General features: G+C 44.9%; 1 protein-coding gene across 1 annotated transcript in view; it reads right to left on the bottom strand.

Annotated features, from left to right (window-relative positions):
* The window catches only part of COQ10B (coenzyme Q10B), a 17559-nt gene extending 12366 nt beyond the window's left edge, over positions 1–5193 (bottom strand). Inside the window, exon 1 of the mRNA XM_017869307.1 lies at positions 4944–5193. Coding sequence (XP_017724796.1) covers positions 4944–5059 — 116 coding nt within the window. The 5' untranslated portion in view covers positions 5060–5193. The remainder of the gene's footprint in view (positions 1–4943) is intronic.
* Positions 5194–15222: the final 10029 nt, after the last annotated feature.

Genomic DNA, 15222 nt, shown 5'->3' with positions numbered 1-15222 from the left:
CAGGAGATCGAGACCATCCTGGCTAACACGGTGAAACCCCGTCTCTACTAAAAAAAAAAAATACAAAAAACTAGCCGGGCAAGGTGGCAGGCGCCTGTAGTCCCAGCTACTCGGGAGGCTGAGGCAGGAGAATGGCATAAACCCGGGAGGCGGAGCTTGCAGTGAGCTGAGATCTGGCCACTGCACTCCAGCCTGGGTGGCAGAGCAAGACTCCGTCTCAAAAAAAAAAAAAAAAAAGATTTCAGTTGAGACATAGGGGATAAGGAGTTAGCCATGCAAAGAGAGAAAAGATGTACATACATGATAACTGCGTGTGTGTATATGTATATACCAATACACATAGGCATTAGCAGCATTTAATGCCTCATTCCATTTATTTATATATATGAATACATAACATATATACATACATACATATGTAAACGAAGTGGATCGCACCACTGCACTCCAGCCTGGGCGACAGCGACTCTCTGTCTCAAAAAAAGAAAAAGAAAAAGAAAATACGACCCCAGGACGGATGCAGTGGCTCACGCCTATAATCTCAGCACTCTGGGAGCCGAGGCAGGTGGATCACGAGGTCAGGAGATCAAGACCACGGTGAAACCCCGTCTCTACTAAAAAAACACAAAAAATTAGCTCTGCCCAGTGGGGGGCGCCTGTAGTCTCAGCTACTTGGGAGGCTGAGGCAGGAGAATTGCATGAACCCGGGCGGCGGAGCTTGCAGTGAGCCAAGATGGTGCCACTGCACTCCAGCCTGGGGAACAGAGTGAGACTCCGTCTCAAAAAAAAAAGAAAATATGACCCCAAAGTATAAAACAAAACCTCAACTACAGGGAGACAAATTTGGGTTCTATAATACAATAAAGCACTTTAGAGCTATTTATAAAAATTGAACAGGCTTATTACAGAGAAAATGAAATAGAGGTCAATGAATGTGCTTAAGCTAAATACTACATGACTATCTGTTACAATGTAATGGAGACTGGGTGCGGGGGCTCACGCCTGTAGTTTCAGCACTTTGGGAGGCCAAGGCAGGTGGATCAACGGAAGTCAGGAGCTCGAGACCAGCCTGGCCAACATGGTGAAACCCTGCCTCTACTAAAATACAAAATTAGCCAGGCATGGTGGCATGTGCCTGTAATCCTAGCTACTCAGGAGGCTGAGGCAGGGGAAATGCTTGACCCTGGGACGCGAAGGCTGCAGTGAGCTGAGACGGCACCATTGCACTCCAGTCTGGGCAACAGAGCAAGACTCCCCGTCTCAAAAAAAAAAAAAAAAACAGTGTAATGGAAAAGAAACATAAACTGTATATGGGTGAACTTATTAGGACCTTTTAAGATTCTAAGATTCTTATATATTCAGCTCTAAATAACACTTTATGAATGAAAATATAAAAAAGCAAGATGGCTTTGTGAATTCTAAATTTTCTGGGACACCACAAGTAGTAGCTGATTTTCTAATAGTGGTAAGGGCATAATTCTATGTTTCGATACATACAATGTATAGTGATCAATCAGGGTAATTAACACATCCATCATCTCAAACATTCATCATTCATTTGCATTAGGAACATTCAATATCCTCCTTTTACCTATTTGAAACTATATATTATTGCTAAGTATAGTCATCCTACAGTGGTATAGAAGACGGGTCCCCAACACCCAGGCCATGGACTGGTACCTGTCCGTAGCCTGTTAGGAACCAGGCTGCACAGCAGGAGGTGAGTATTACTGCCCAAGTTCCACCTCCTGTCAGATCAGCGGTGGCATCAGATTCTCATAGGAGCAGGAACTCTATGGTGAACTGCACATGTGAGGAATCTACGTTGTTTGCTCCTTATGAGAATCTAACTAATGCCTGATGATCTGAGGTGAAACACTTTCATCCCGAAACCATCCCCCACCACCAACCTCATTTGTGGAGAAACTGTGTTCCACAAAACTGGTTTCTGCTGCCAAAAAGGTTGGGAACCGCGGGTATAGACCACTAGAAATGTATTCCTCCTAGCTAGCATTAATTTTGTATCCTTTAACAAATCTCTCCCTATCCCTTCCTTTCTCCCAGCTTTCCCAATCTTTAGTATCCTCTGTTCTTTTTACTTCCATGAGATCAACTTTTTTTTTTTTGAGATGGAGTCCCGCTCTGTCACCAGGCTGGAGTGCAGTGGTGCTATCTCGGCTCACCACAACCTCTGTCTTCCGGTTCAAGCGATTCTCAGGCCTCAGCCTCCCAAGTAGCTACCACTACAGGCGCCTGCCACCACACCCAGCTAATTTTTGTATTTTTAGCAGAGACGGGGTTTCTTTTTTTTTTTTTTGAGACGGGGTTTCACCATGTTGGCCAGGATGGTCTCGATCTCTTCACCTTGTGATCTGCCCGCCTTGGCCTCCCAAAGTGCTGCGATTACAGCCATGAGCTACCGTGCCTGTCTGAGATCAAGTTCTTTTAGCTTCCACATATGAGAGAGAACTTGTCATGTGTAACTTTCTGTTCCTGGCTTATTTCACTTAACATAATGTCCTCCAAGTCCATCCACGTTGCTGCAAATGACAAGATTTCATTCTCTTTTTATGGCTGAATAGTATTCCCGTCGTGTATTAATATATACACTGCATTTTCTTTATCCATTCTTCCGTTTTGTTGTTGTTGCTGTGTTTGAGTCAGGGTCCCACTCCATCACCCAGGCTGGAGTGCAGTGGCACAGTCACGACACACCTCAGCCACTACCTGGGCTCAAGCAATTCTCCCACCTCAGGTCCCAATTAGCTGGGACCACAGGCATGCGCTACCAAGCCCTGCCAATTTTTTACTTATTTGTAGAAAAGAGGTCTCACTATGTTGTCCAGGCTAGTCTCAAACTCCTGATATCATGTGATCCTCCTGCCTCAGCCTCCCAAAGTGTTGGGATTACAGGCATGAGCCACTGTGTCCGACCTTGTTTGTTTTTTGAGACAGGGTCTGGCTCTGTTGCCCAGTAATGAGTGCAGTGGTCCAAACAAGGCTTACTGCAGCCTCAACCTCCTGGGTTCAATTGATGCTCCCATCTCAGCCTCCTGAGCAGCTGGAACCACAAGCTTGCACCACACAGCCAGCTAATTTTTCTGTATATATGTATGTGTATACACACACACACTTTTTTTTCCTCTTTTTTTTTTTTGGTAGAGACAAGGTTTTGCCATGTTGTCCAGGCTGGTTTCATGAGCTCAGGCAATCTTCCTGCCTCAGCCTGCCAAAGTGTTGGAATTACAGGCGTTAGCCACCGCGCCCAGTCCCATTCATCTGTTGTTGGACACCTGCGTTGATTCCGTATCTTGGCTATTGTGAATAGTGCTGAAACCTTTACTTGAAAAGATGAGATCTTTGCTTCTAAAGAGGTGAACTGGGTACCTGGTTGACTTTTTACTATATATAAAGGTTCATGTGTTTAGTGGGAGTCAATACATGAACCTTTCTACCAGGTTCATGTATTGCCTCCCAGCCTACCCAAAAAAATACCCTTACACAATCTGATTACAATCCTAAGGAAAACACCTGTGTTTAAAGCAAACTAACAGGACATTTTCTGATCAATGTGCATGCTATAGTTACAGTGCCCTGGACAGCACATCTATTTTCATGCACTTGCAGGAATACTATGTCTTAAACTACGATATGAGGAGACACACATTCATATATACAGTTAAGCCATGAAATGAATACTGGACCACTGGACCACATGGAAAACAGTTTTGTCACTCGTCTTCCAGTACTACTCTCTCAAATACTTAAGTATAATAAAGGTCAGAATCTGATGACTAACACTGGAAATGAACTCAAACTGCTGCCCTCATTATCATAAACAGTATTTATCTTGGAACTGAAGCCTCAATTTGATCACTAAAGCAACTGTATTTTTCTCAAAAGCAAGTGTTGTTCATTTGCAAGACAACATTTTATAAGAGTAATACAAACAGATCTGAAGTATGACGTGGTTATTCTGCTTGAAATTACTTTTTGAAGTTACTTTCTAAAGCATGAGTAATTTTATGATTTTATTTGTCTCATCCAACATTTGTCTAAAGGGATTTGGATTTGGTAAGGTTGTCGGTGTTTTTAAAAATTCTTAATTGAATCTTTTTTAAAAAAAATTATTTCCTCGTTTCCCGTAGGGTTGGATCTTAATTTAATCTAAATGTCCTGGGGCTCAACTAGATTTGTGTTTTCTCTCCCCACCTCGTACTTTGTACACCTGAATTCATTTTAAACACACTAATTTTCAAGAACATTACAATGTTATTAATAAAAGGAAACTAAGTCGTATAAGTATGGTATCCATGTTCTGACCTCCATCTCCACCCCCACCTACCAAAAAACTGAACCAACGAGGAAAATCGAAAGCAGACTACGGTTCAAGGTTACAGGACCTGTAAGTTACAGCAGAGTGAAAAAATTCAGGTCCCTTATGTTGGCTATATTTAGTTTTGTAAACACTAAATGGCGAGGGCAAAGCACTCTTTCAGAAATTGGGAAAACACATCTGACCATCCGGCAGGTAGAAGGAATCGGAGAAGGCAGCTCCAGCCAAACCACAAGCTACCGTACAACCAGCAGCCGGAAACCCTTCCGCGCAAAGCTAACACTTTCCAACAGCAGTAGCAACAGGCCATAGGGGAGGAGACCGGAAGAGCCCCAAGGCACCAATGGCCAAATTGCTTCAAAAGTCGCTTCGCCGATGATTTCACCGCCTCTCAAGAGCGAAACGAGGCACGAACACAGCCTTGGGCCCAAGTGGATGCGCGCCGCTCTTGAGTCCCTCAGATGCCAAACGCAAAAGAGCTTTCTCCTCTAAAGACACGGAAATGCACCGAGTTCGGCTCTGCCTCACCCCCAAATCCTTCCGGTCCTCCAACTTGGCACCCAAAATGTAAAACTACTCTCGTCGCAGAGTCCCCGCTGTTGATTACCTGCCATTCCGCACGGGCGCTTGCGCCCGAGCGGGGGCGCAGGCCGCTGTCGCCGACTTCGGAAGGCATCCCGAGAACACCCTTCTCAACGCCGTGCGACCAGTCCGAGCTGCCATGATAGACGCTCCGAAGCCGGTCGTCACCTCCCAGACCAGCCTTGCAGCACCGCCCTCCTCTGTTCGGGCCGGCAGCCCGGCCCCGGTCCCTCCCAGCCAATCGGCTGGTCCCCTGCCGCAGCCTGACACGCCCCTTCTTCCCTTCCGGGTTGCACGTCGCTGACACACGCTCACTCTACGTAGGGCTGACTGTAAACGTTCCCGTCAGCCTGTCGGCCAATCGGAGGAAATGCAAGCCGGCCAGGACACACCTCTCTCCCCGGACCGACCAATCGCTTTTCCCGCGAGCTCGCACAATTTGCATAATACTCAGTGACTGCTCAGTCCACGCCCCGCGCAGGAATTTTCCTGGATTAACCAACCGCCTTGGCTCTTCTGAGGTCCGGTTCCGGTCGGGAGGCCAGTGACTTCAGCCCCTCCGGGGGTTGCGGGAAGCCCCAGGGTTAGGGTGTTAATTATGTAACTGTCCAAACCCGTGAGCGCGGAGCCAAACAGGCCATCGCTCCTGGCTGCGAAGTCTGGCCGTTCCCGTCCTGCTTGTTAATGATTGTGTAATACAATGCCTGCTTTGCCTACCTCACGGGGTAATTATGAAGGCAACATAAGGTCCTGTCATTAGGAAAGAGCCTCAGTTATCCAGCAGCAGTTCCATCTGCCTTCTTCCTGCGTGGCCCAAATTTTAATTGGTGTTCTTGTATGGCTTAGGTTTCCCTTATACCATACTAATCAGACGACTTCGCTTTCATTTACTTGTTTCGGTGATCAGTCGTCAAGTCCAGACTTCTTGTTCCCTCAGTTCTCAGGTCTTAAGGTTTGTACGCCAATACTTTTCCTGCAAACTGTAATGTGAGGATAGCAATACTGCCTATTTAACATAGTTTGGGAACAGTAAATGAGATTGTTGATTAAATGTAGTCAGATATTTGTGTGGCACCTACTAGCTACTGGAGAAGTGAGCAAAAAGTCTTCACTGTCACAGAGCTTACATCCTAGTGGCGGAAAGAAACCAATTAGTTTATAATACAATGGCAGCTTGTTATATGCCCTGTAGACTGAACAGTAAACCAGGGTAAGGAGATGAAAAGGGAGGAATATGGTAGGGTGCTGTTTTATATAGGGTAGTTAAGAGGGGCTCTGAGAGGATGACACTGAACGAAAGCCTAAAATGAAGTGAGGAAGTGAACTCTGATTACTTGGGAGAAAATGACTTTCAGGTGTATGGAACAGCAAGCGCAGAGGCCCCAGGCAGGAACAATCTTGGCATGCTTGAGGAAGAGCAAGGAGTTTGGAGCACAGCGAGAGGAGGAAAGTGGTAGGAAATAAGGTCAGAGAGGTAGGTAGAGCTTTATCCTAGTGCCACGGAAGCCATAGTGTGCTACCAATTTTTTATTGTATTCTAAGTGTGAAGGAAAGCCATTAGAGTTTGAGGGCAGAACAGTCACTTGGTCTGATTTACATTTAAAGCAATATTCCAGCTGTTGTGTCTATGATTATTTTCTCCTCTTGCTTGGTTCACTGCAGTCACCCTTTACTAGATACTTTGTGGAGTAAATTGAAATCATCAGCTACAAGGTTTGTCAAACATTTTGCAGTACAACATATGATGTACTTGTAGACTGAGGTGGTTCTGTAGCTGCATGGACAATTCTGTATCAATTACTTTCAAATACACAATCCTTGCTCTTCTTTAAATCTTAACTTTTTCCGGTATTCAAGTAAGGTCTTCTTTAAAGCACATTTTCAGGCCAGGGGCAGTAGCTCATGCCTGAAATCCCAACACTTTGGGATGCTGAGGCAGAAGAGTCGCTTGAGGCCAGGAGTTTGAGACCAGCTTTGGCAACGTGGCAAGACCCCATCTCTACAAAAAAAAATTAAACAATTAGCTGAATATGGTGGTACACACCTGTAGTCCCAGCTACTGGGGAGGCTGAGGCAAGATGATCACCTGAGCCCAGAAGTTTGAGATCGCAATGAGTTTGTGATCATTCCACTGCATTCCAGCCTGGGTGACAGAGCGAGACCCTGACCCAAACCAAAAAGAAAAGAACATGTTAAATGACACCAAGGGGATACTATCTGCCAATTCCAGAATATGGGAAATTCTATAGAACAGGTCACCCAGTTTATTCAGTGAGTAAATATCAAGGAAGCGGAGGGGGAGACAGTTGTAGATTTGAAGGATGTAAAAGGCTTTATTTTTATTTTGTTTAGTGCAAACTAAATATAAAAATATATATATGAGACTAAGAAATTTGAAAGCTGGATACTAGATTATTTTAAGAAATTATTGGCCGGCTGCAGTGGCTCACACCTGTAATCCCAGCACTTTGGGAGGCCAAGGTGGGTGGATCAAGAGGTCAGGAGTTCGAGACCAGCCTGACCAACATGAAGAAACCTTCATCCCTACTAAAAATACAAAAATTAGCTGGGCATGATGGCACATGCCCGTAATCCCAGCTACTCGGGAGGCTGAGGCAGGAGAATCGCTTGAACCTGGGAGGTGGAGGTTGTGGTGAGCCGATATTGCGCCATTGCACTCCAGTCTGGGTAACGAGCAAAACTCCATCTCAAAAAAAAAAAAAGGCCTTGATTACATTGTTAGTAAGGACTGTGTTGCGATTATAAACACGTTTACTGATTGATGTCAAATTCACTGTAATCGTAGAACTAATTTTTTTACGTATTTTGCCCTACTGTCTATATGATGACATCTTTTTTGAGCAGCTAAATTTTAAATTGTATATACTTTAGTTTGTGAATACTTCTTGAATGTGCTAAAGGTTGAGCTCTATGGTAGAGAGGGTTTTCTGGCTGGGCAACAGTGGCTTACGCCTGTAATCCCAGCACTTTGGGAAGCCAAAGCAGGCGGTTCACGAGGTCAGGAGATCGAGACCATCCTGGCCAACATGGTGAAACCCCGTCTGTACTAAAAATACAAAAATTAGCCAGGTATGGTGGCACACGCCTGTAGTCCCAGCTACTCAGGAGGCTGAGGCAGAAGAATCGCTTGAACCCGGGAGGCAGAGGTTGCAGTGAGCCGAGATTGCACTAAGAGGGGAGACCACCCCTCATATCGTCTTATGCCCAATTTCTGCCTCCAAAGAAAGAAGTAAAAACTAAAAGGCAGAAATGAAATCCACAGGCAGACAGCCCGGCGCCGCACCCTGGGCTGGTAGTTAAAGATCGACCCCTGACCTAATCGGTTATGTTATCTATAGATTACAGGCATTGTATAGAAACACACTGTAAAAATCCCTATCCTGTTTTGTTCCGATATAATTACTGGTGCATGCAGCCCCCAGTCACGTACCCGCTGCTTGCTCAATCAATCACAACCCCCTCACATGTACCCACTTAGAGTCGTGAGCTCTTAAAAGGGACAGGAATTGCTCACTCAGGGAGCTCGGCTCTTGAGACAGGAGTCTTGCTGATGCCCCCTGCCGAATAAACCCCTTCCTTCTTTAACTCGGTGTCTGAGGAGTTTTGTCTGTGGCTCATCCTCCTACAGCACCACTGCACTCCAGCCTGGGTGACAGCAAGACTCCACCTCAAAAACAAAATTAAAAAATTAAAAAATTCAATTCGAGTAGGCCAAAACTAGAAATTTCAGCAGGAAAAAATAAGATAATTAACTACCTAGGCAAGGCCACAAAGGATGACAACATACTTAGCTTTCCAGATACAGCAATATTTTTTTTTTTTTTTGAGATGGAGTCTTGCTCTGTTGGCCAGACTGGAGAGCAGTGGCACAGTGTCAGCTCACTGCAACCTCTGCCTCCCCAGGTTCAAGCAATTCTCCTGCCTCAGCCTCCCGAGTAGCTGGAATTACGAGCACACGCCACCATGCCCGGCTAATTTTTAGTAGAGACGGAGTTTCACCATGTTAGCCAGGATGGTCTCGATCTCCTGACCTTGTGATCTGCCCGCCTCGGCCTCCCAAAGTGCTAGGATTACAGGCGTGAGCCACCGCGCCCTGCCATGCCTGGCTAATTTTTTGTATTTTTAATAGAGATAGGGTTTCACCATGTTGGCCAGGCTGGTCTCGAACTCCTGACCTCAGGTAACCCACCCACCTCGGCCTCCCAAAGTGTTGGGATTACAGGCGTGAGCCACCGCACCCGGCCAGCCCCATCTTCTTTTGTGTTGGCCTTACAAGGCTGTATAGCATTGTACGAGGCATTGGTTTAGTGGTTAAGAGAAAGAAAGATAGCATCAGACACACCTAAGTTTGTATGCATTTCAGCTTTGCTACCTGTCTGACCTTGGTGAACTTACTTCCCTGAGCTTCACTTTCGTATTTCTAAAATAAAATAGGAGTAGCAGTAATAGTACCTGCAACAATCCAAATGTCCTTTACCTGGTGAATGGACAAACAAAATATGATACATTCATACAATGGAATATTATTCAGTTATAAAAAGCAAGTATGATATGTACCACAATAGAGATAAACCTTGAAAACATCATGCTAAGTGAAAGAAGCCAGGCACCAAAGATCACATATTTTATTCCATTTAGATGAAATGTACAGAATAGGCAAATCTTTAGAGACAAAAAGGAGATTAGTGGTTGCTTAGAGTTTGGGAAGATGGGGAAAGTGAGGGATGATAACTAAAGAATACGAAGTTTCTAGTTAAGACTTGTATGGTTTACACTGATTGATGGTGCTAAAGTTGTGTGCCTGCATCTTTGTTGCAAGGGAGACTGGGAATTTGAGTTCAATTTTTCTAAATTGAGAAATTTGCCACTTAAATGTGAAAATTTTAGGCCAGGCGCAGTGGTTCACGCCTGTAATCCTAGCACTTTCGGAGGCTGAGGCAGATAGATCACGAGTTCAGGAGTTCAAGACCAGCCTGGCCAAGATGGTGAAACCCTGTCTCTACTAAAAATACAAAAAATTAGCTGGGCGCTGTGGCAGGTGCCTGTAATCCCAGCTACTTGGGAGGCTGAGCAGGGAGAATTGCTTGAATCCGGAGGGGTGGAGGTTGCAGTGAGCCGAGATTGCGCCACTGCACTCCAGCCTGGGCAACAGAGTGAGTGAGACTCCATCTCAAAAAAGAAAAAGAAAAAAGAAAATTTCTCCTAACATAGAAATGTTAATCAAAAGACAATGGGCAGTCATGAATATAATCAGATGCCTACAACAAGGACAAGGCGTAGACTCCTAGAGAACCCAACATCATAGGGGCAAACAGGGGAAGAGGATCCAGAGAAGAGTACAGAGAAGGCAAGGTAGTAGTATAGATGGAAAGAAAATCCAAAAAGAAAAAACTGTCAGAAAGTGGATTAAATAATTTTAAGGAGGGAGTTATCAAGAGTGTTAGTATACATAGGTCAAATCAAATAAAGACTGAGAATTATCCATTGGTGTTAGCCATTGGGAGGTCATTCATACCTTTAGTATGACTAATTTCAGTGGGCTAAAATGGAAACGGGAGATGATGACATAAAACCATACACTATCTCAAGACCTGGGGATCTAATCTCAACGTGTATTTGTTTTAATAAACATCATCATTTTCAATCCTTGTAAAGCCTTATGAGGAAGGGACTATTATTACCCCCATTTTACAGATGAGCAAATAGACTTAGAGATGAAAGGTCTCACAACCAGACTTGTCTGACATCAGAGTTAGAAAGAACTCAACTACTAGATCACACTGCCAATACTTTATAATAGCTGTGGGTTTTAGGACAATCCCCGGAATCAGAGATTCTCAGAATGGGAATGGATTTGAACTCGGTTTCTTTTGGTTCTACTTCAGTGGTTCTTTCTTAGATCTGCAAAGCCAGAATATGTCTCTACCCTTGTCTGCTCATTATATTATGTTTATTCCTCTTTTATATTTGGTTTTGAATCCATTTCCTCCTCTCTGATTTCTTTTTCTTTTTTAATAGAGGTAGGGTCTCACTATGTTGCCTAGGCTGGTCTTGAACTCCTGGGCTCAAGTGATCCTCTCACCTTGGCCTTCCAAAGTACTGGGATTACAGGTGTGAGCCACTGTGCCCAGCCTTTTTTCTTTTTTCTCTGAGGAATTACCCATTATCTGAAGCTTGGTCCATTTGCTTTGATAAATGCTAACCTCACCTCTGTCTCCAGGGCTGGGCAAGTTACTCAGACTTGCCCAGTTAGAACATGACATTCCTTTGACCACTGTAATAAGTTTAAGGATAAGCTTGCAATCAAATTCAGGCCACTGCAAGTCCTATCCAAGACTTACATCATACTATTTATTGGGGAAGAGAAGTTCTATTTTCTGTCATACTGAAATCAGGGAATACATAGAGGTAGGGCTGTAGGAACCACCATGCAGAGTGAGGGCTACACTTTGGAGAGCAAATCCAGAAGGTGAAGAGATTTGGGGTCCCAGTGACATTACTTGAGCCTTTTAATCAACCCGCATTTAAAGCCAGACTTTCCTTTCTTTCCTTTCTTTCTTTCTCTCTTTCTCTCTTTATTTCTTTGAGACGGAATTTTGCTCTCGTTGTCCAGGCTGGTGTGCAATGGCGCGATCTCGGCTCACCGCAACCTCTGCCTCCCAGGTTCAAGAGATTCTCCTGCCTCAGCCTCCTGAGTAGCTGGTATTACAGGCATGCGGCATCCTGGCTAAATTTTTTTGTATTTTTAGTAGAGACAGGGTTTCTCTGTGTTGGTCAGGCTGGTCTTGAACTCCCGACCTCAGATGATCAGCCCGCCTTGGCCTCCCAAAGTGCTGAGATGACAGGTGTGAGCCACTGCACCTGGCCGAAGCCAGACTTTTCATAATATAAGTGAATTAATTTTTTTNGTCCCACTTTTTTTTTTTTTTTTTTTTTGAGACAGAGTCTCGCTCTGTCACCCAGGCTGGAGTGCAGTGGCGCGACCTCGACTCACTGCAGCCTCCACCTCCCGGGTTCAAGCCATTCTCCTGCCTCAGCCTCCTGAATAGCTGGGACTACAGGTGTGTGCCACCACACGCCTGGCTAATTTTTGTATTTCTAGTACAGACGGGGTTTCACCATGTTGGCCAGGATGGTCTCGATCTCCTGACCTCGTGAACCGCCTGCTTTGGCTTCCCAAAGTGCTGGGATTACAGGCATAAGCCACCGTGCCCAGCCAGAAAACCCAAACTTCTTTAAGGTTTAGATTCTTCAGGCACAGTGTCACCATCTACTCTATTGCTGTATCATTGTCCATCTCATGGAAGGCACTTTAGGACACCTACAGAGGATGCTATGGGGGGCTGCCCAGATTCCTTCCCCTTCCCCTAATACTAGAGCTATTGGAAGTTCTGTGGGTAACAGCTCTCCAATGCATCCCTCTCCAGGGATTGCTTGTGGCTAAAAGACAGCTGCCTCTTCCCTCATCCAGCTAATTTTTGTATTTTTAGTAGAGATGGGGTTTTGCCATGTAGGCCAGGCTGGTCTCAAACTCCTGATCTCAAGTGATCTGCCTACCTTGGCCTCCCAAAGTGCTTAGATTATAGGCGTGAGCCACCACACCTGGCTACAAACTTCTTTTTTAAAAAAACTTTTTTATTTTGTTTTTAAGAGAGCTAGTGGTCTCACTATGTTGCCCAGGCTGGTCTCAAACTCCTAGACTTAAGCGATCCTCCTGCCTCGGCCTTCCAATGTGCTGGGATTACAGGCATGAGCCACCATGCTTGGCTGGGTTCTTGCAAACTTCTTGCATGGAGATCTTCATCTCAGAGTTGGCTCCATGGGCAACGCAACCTGTGACAACTGGGATCCAAGAATTATCCAAGCAGATTCAAAAATGTGATTTTTAGATCTGGATCACCTGTTATCTAGCCAGCAATGAGGCCTCTCTCACTGGTGGTAGGTAAAACATTAACAGCTTCTACTTAGATACTGGAGAAAGACAATGAAAGGCTGAGAGTGATTAATCCCCAATGTAGGTTAAATGTGAAAGCTGAAGGGCATCCTTGGCAGTATATAAAGAGTCTCAGGAGGCCAAGGCAGGAGGATCACGAGGTCACGAGATCAAGACCATCCTGGCTAACATGGTGAAACCCCATCTCTACTAAAATACAAAAAATTAGCCGGGTGTGGTGGTGGGCGCCTGTAGTCCCAGCTACTCGAGAGGCTGAGGCAGGAGAATGGCGTAAACCCAGGAGGCGGAGCTTGCAGTGAGCCGGGATCGCGCCACTGCACTCCAGCCTGGGCGACAGAGCGAGACTCCGTCTCAAAAAAAAAATTAAAATTAAAATTAAAAAAATTAAAGAGTCTCATCTCTGGCTGCTAGAGAGCAGAAAAAGCTGATGATTAGGACAAGGACTTAATATATATATATATTTGATTCCTTTAAAAATAACTTGCTGGGCATAGTAGCTCATACCTGTAATCCCAGGACTTTGGGAGGCTGATGCAGGTGGATTGCTTGAGCCCAGGAGTTCAAGACCAACCTGGGCAACGTAATGAGACATTGTCTCTAATTTAAATATTGTTTAAATTATTTTATTTTTAATTAAATTAAATTAATTAATTAATTTTGAGACTGAGTCTTGCTCTGTCGCCCAGGCTGAAGTGCAGTGGCATGTTCTCAGCTCATTGCAACCTCTGCCTCCCGGGTTCAAGCAATTCTTGTGCCTCAGTCTCCTGAGTAGCTGGGATTATAGGCGCCTGCCACCATAACTGGCTAATTTTTGTATTTTTAGTAGAGATGTGGTTTCACCATGTTGGCCAGGCTGGTCTTGAACTCCTGACCTCAAGTGATCCGCCCACCTCGGCCTCCAAAAGTGCTGGGATTACAGGTGTGAGTCACTGCGCCTGGCCTGATTTTTATTTTATTTTATTTTACTATTTTTTTTTTTTTGAGATGGAGTTTTGCTCTTGTTGCCCTGGCTCTTATTGCTCTTGTGTAATGGTGCAATCTTGGCTCACTGCAACCTCCGCCTTCCAGGTTCAAGCAATTCTCCTGTCTCAGCCTCCTAAGTAGCTGGGATTACAAGTGTGAGCCACCGCTCCAGGCCTGATTTTTATTTTAATTGAGACAAGGGCTCATTATGTTGCCCAGGTTGGTCTCGAACTCCTAGTCTCAAGCAATCTCTGCACCTCAGCCTCCCAAATTGCTGAGATTTAGATGTGAGCCACCACACCCCACCTAGGAGTTAGTATTAAGAGTAGCATGGCCCTAGGCCGGGTGCAGTGGCTCATGCCTATAATCCCAGCACCTTAGGAGGCCGAGGTGGTCGAATCACGATGTCAGGAGTTCAAGACCAGCCTGGTCAATATGGTGAAATCCCCGTCTCTACTAAAAATACAAAAATTAGCCAGGCGTGGTGGCATGCTACTGTAGTCCCAGCTACTTGGGAGGCTGAGGCAGGAGAATCACTTGAACCCGGGAAGTGGAGGTTGCAGTGAGCCAAGGTCGTGCCACTGCACTCCAGCAGAGCACCCTTGCTCTGGGGAACACAGCAAGACTCCATCTCAAGAAAAAAAAAAAAAAGAATCACTATTACTGCTTTTTCCGTTTGCCTCTGACTTCTCTGATACGGCTCAGCTTGGTACTGTCACTGATATGGCTGTCTTTTACAGGCCTTGGGTGAAAGCGGCAGATGAAGCTACAGAGATGAGCTCCATGATAGCAATGGGATGATGAGGTCCCATCACTACTTGCCCTCCTGAAGTAGTGTCAGTTTGGACCTTGTTTCCTACTTTAGCGATGCCTAACTGTCAGCAGCAAGGTGGGCACAATTATCACAATTAGCATAAGGTCAGAATGGTTGACCTGCAGAAATACATGATTCATACAACTGGGTATCCTTAGAGGCAAGATTGACGGGCAGTCTACAAGGGTACTGCTCAATGTATGCAACCAAGATAAATAAATATGAATCATCAGGAGGCTGAAGGCATTTGTCCCAATTAAAAAAAAAAGTGATCTTCGGCTAGTTTCCAGACCTGAGGTAGTTTTCAGACCTAGAAATTTGAGTTCAGGTCATCTAATTGAAGGAGAAGCTAGGTCCGCAGGAAGGATTGTTTAATACCACAGTATTTGTTTTGTTTTCCTTTTTTCTTTTTTTGTTTTTGTTAGCATTTGTTAATGATTCCCTTAATACTTCTCCAAAGGGAACTTTTGCTCTGGTACCTATACACTAGGAAAAGTGGAATAACCAAATATTTTAAGACCTGTGGGACACAAGGTCCAAATTGACATTGTT

The sequence above is a fragment of the Rhinopithecus bieti genome, unplaced genomic scaffold, assembly GCF_001698545.2.
Source record: "Rhinopithecus bieti isolate Rb0 unplaced genomic scaffold, ASM169854v2 scaffold_2572, whole genome shotgun sequence".
Taxonomy (NCBI): Eukaryota; Metazoa; Chordata; class Mammalia; order Primates; family Cercopithecidae; genus Rhinopithecus; species Rhinopithecus bieti.
Note: the sequence above shows the minus strand (reverse complement) of the source record. Positions and strands in the feature narration are given on the sequence as shown.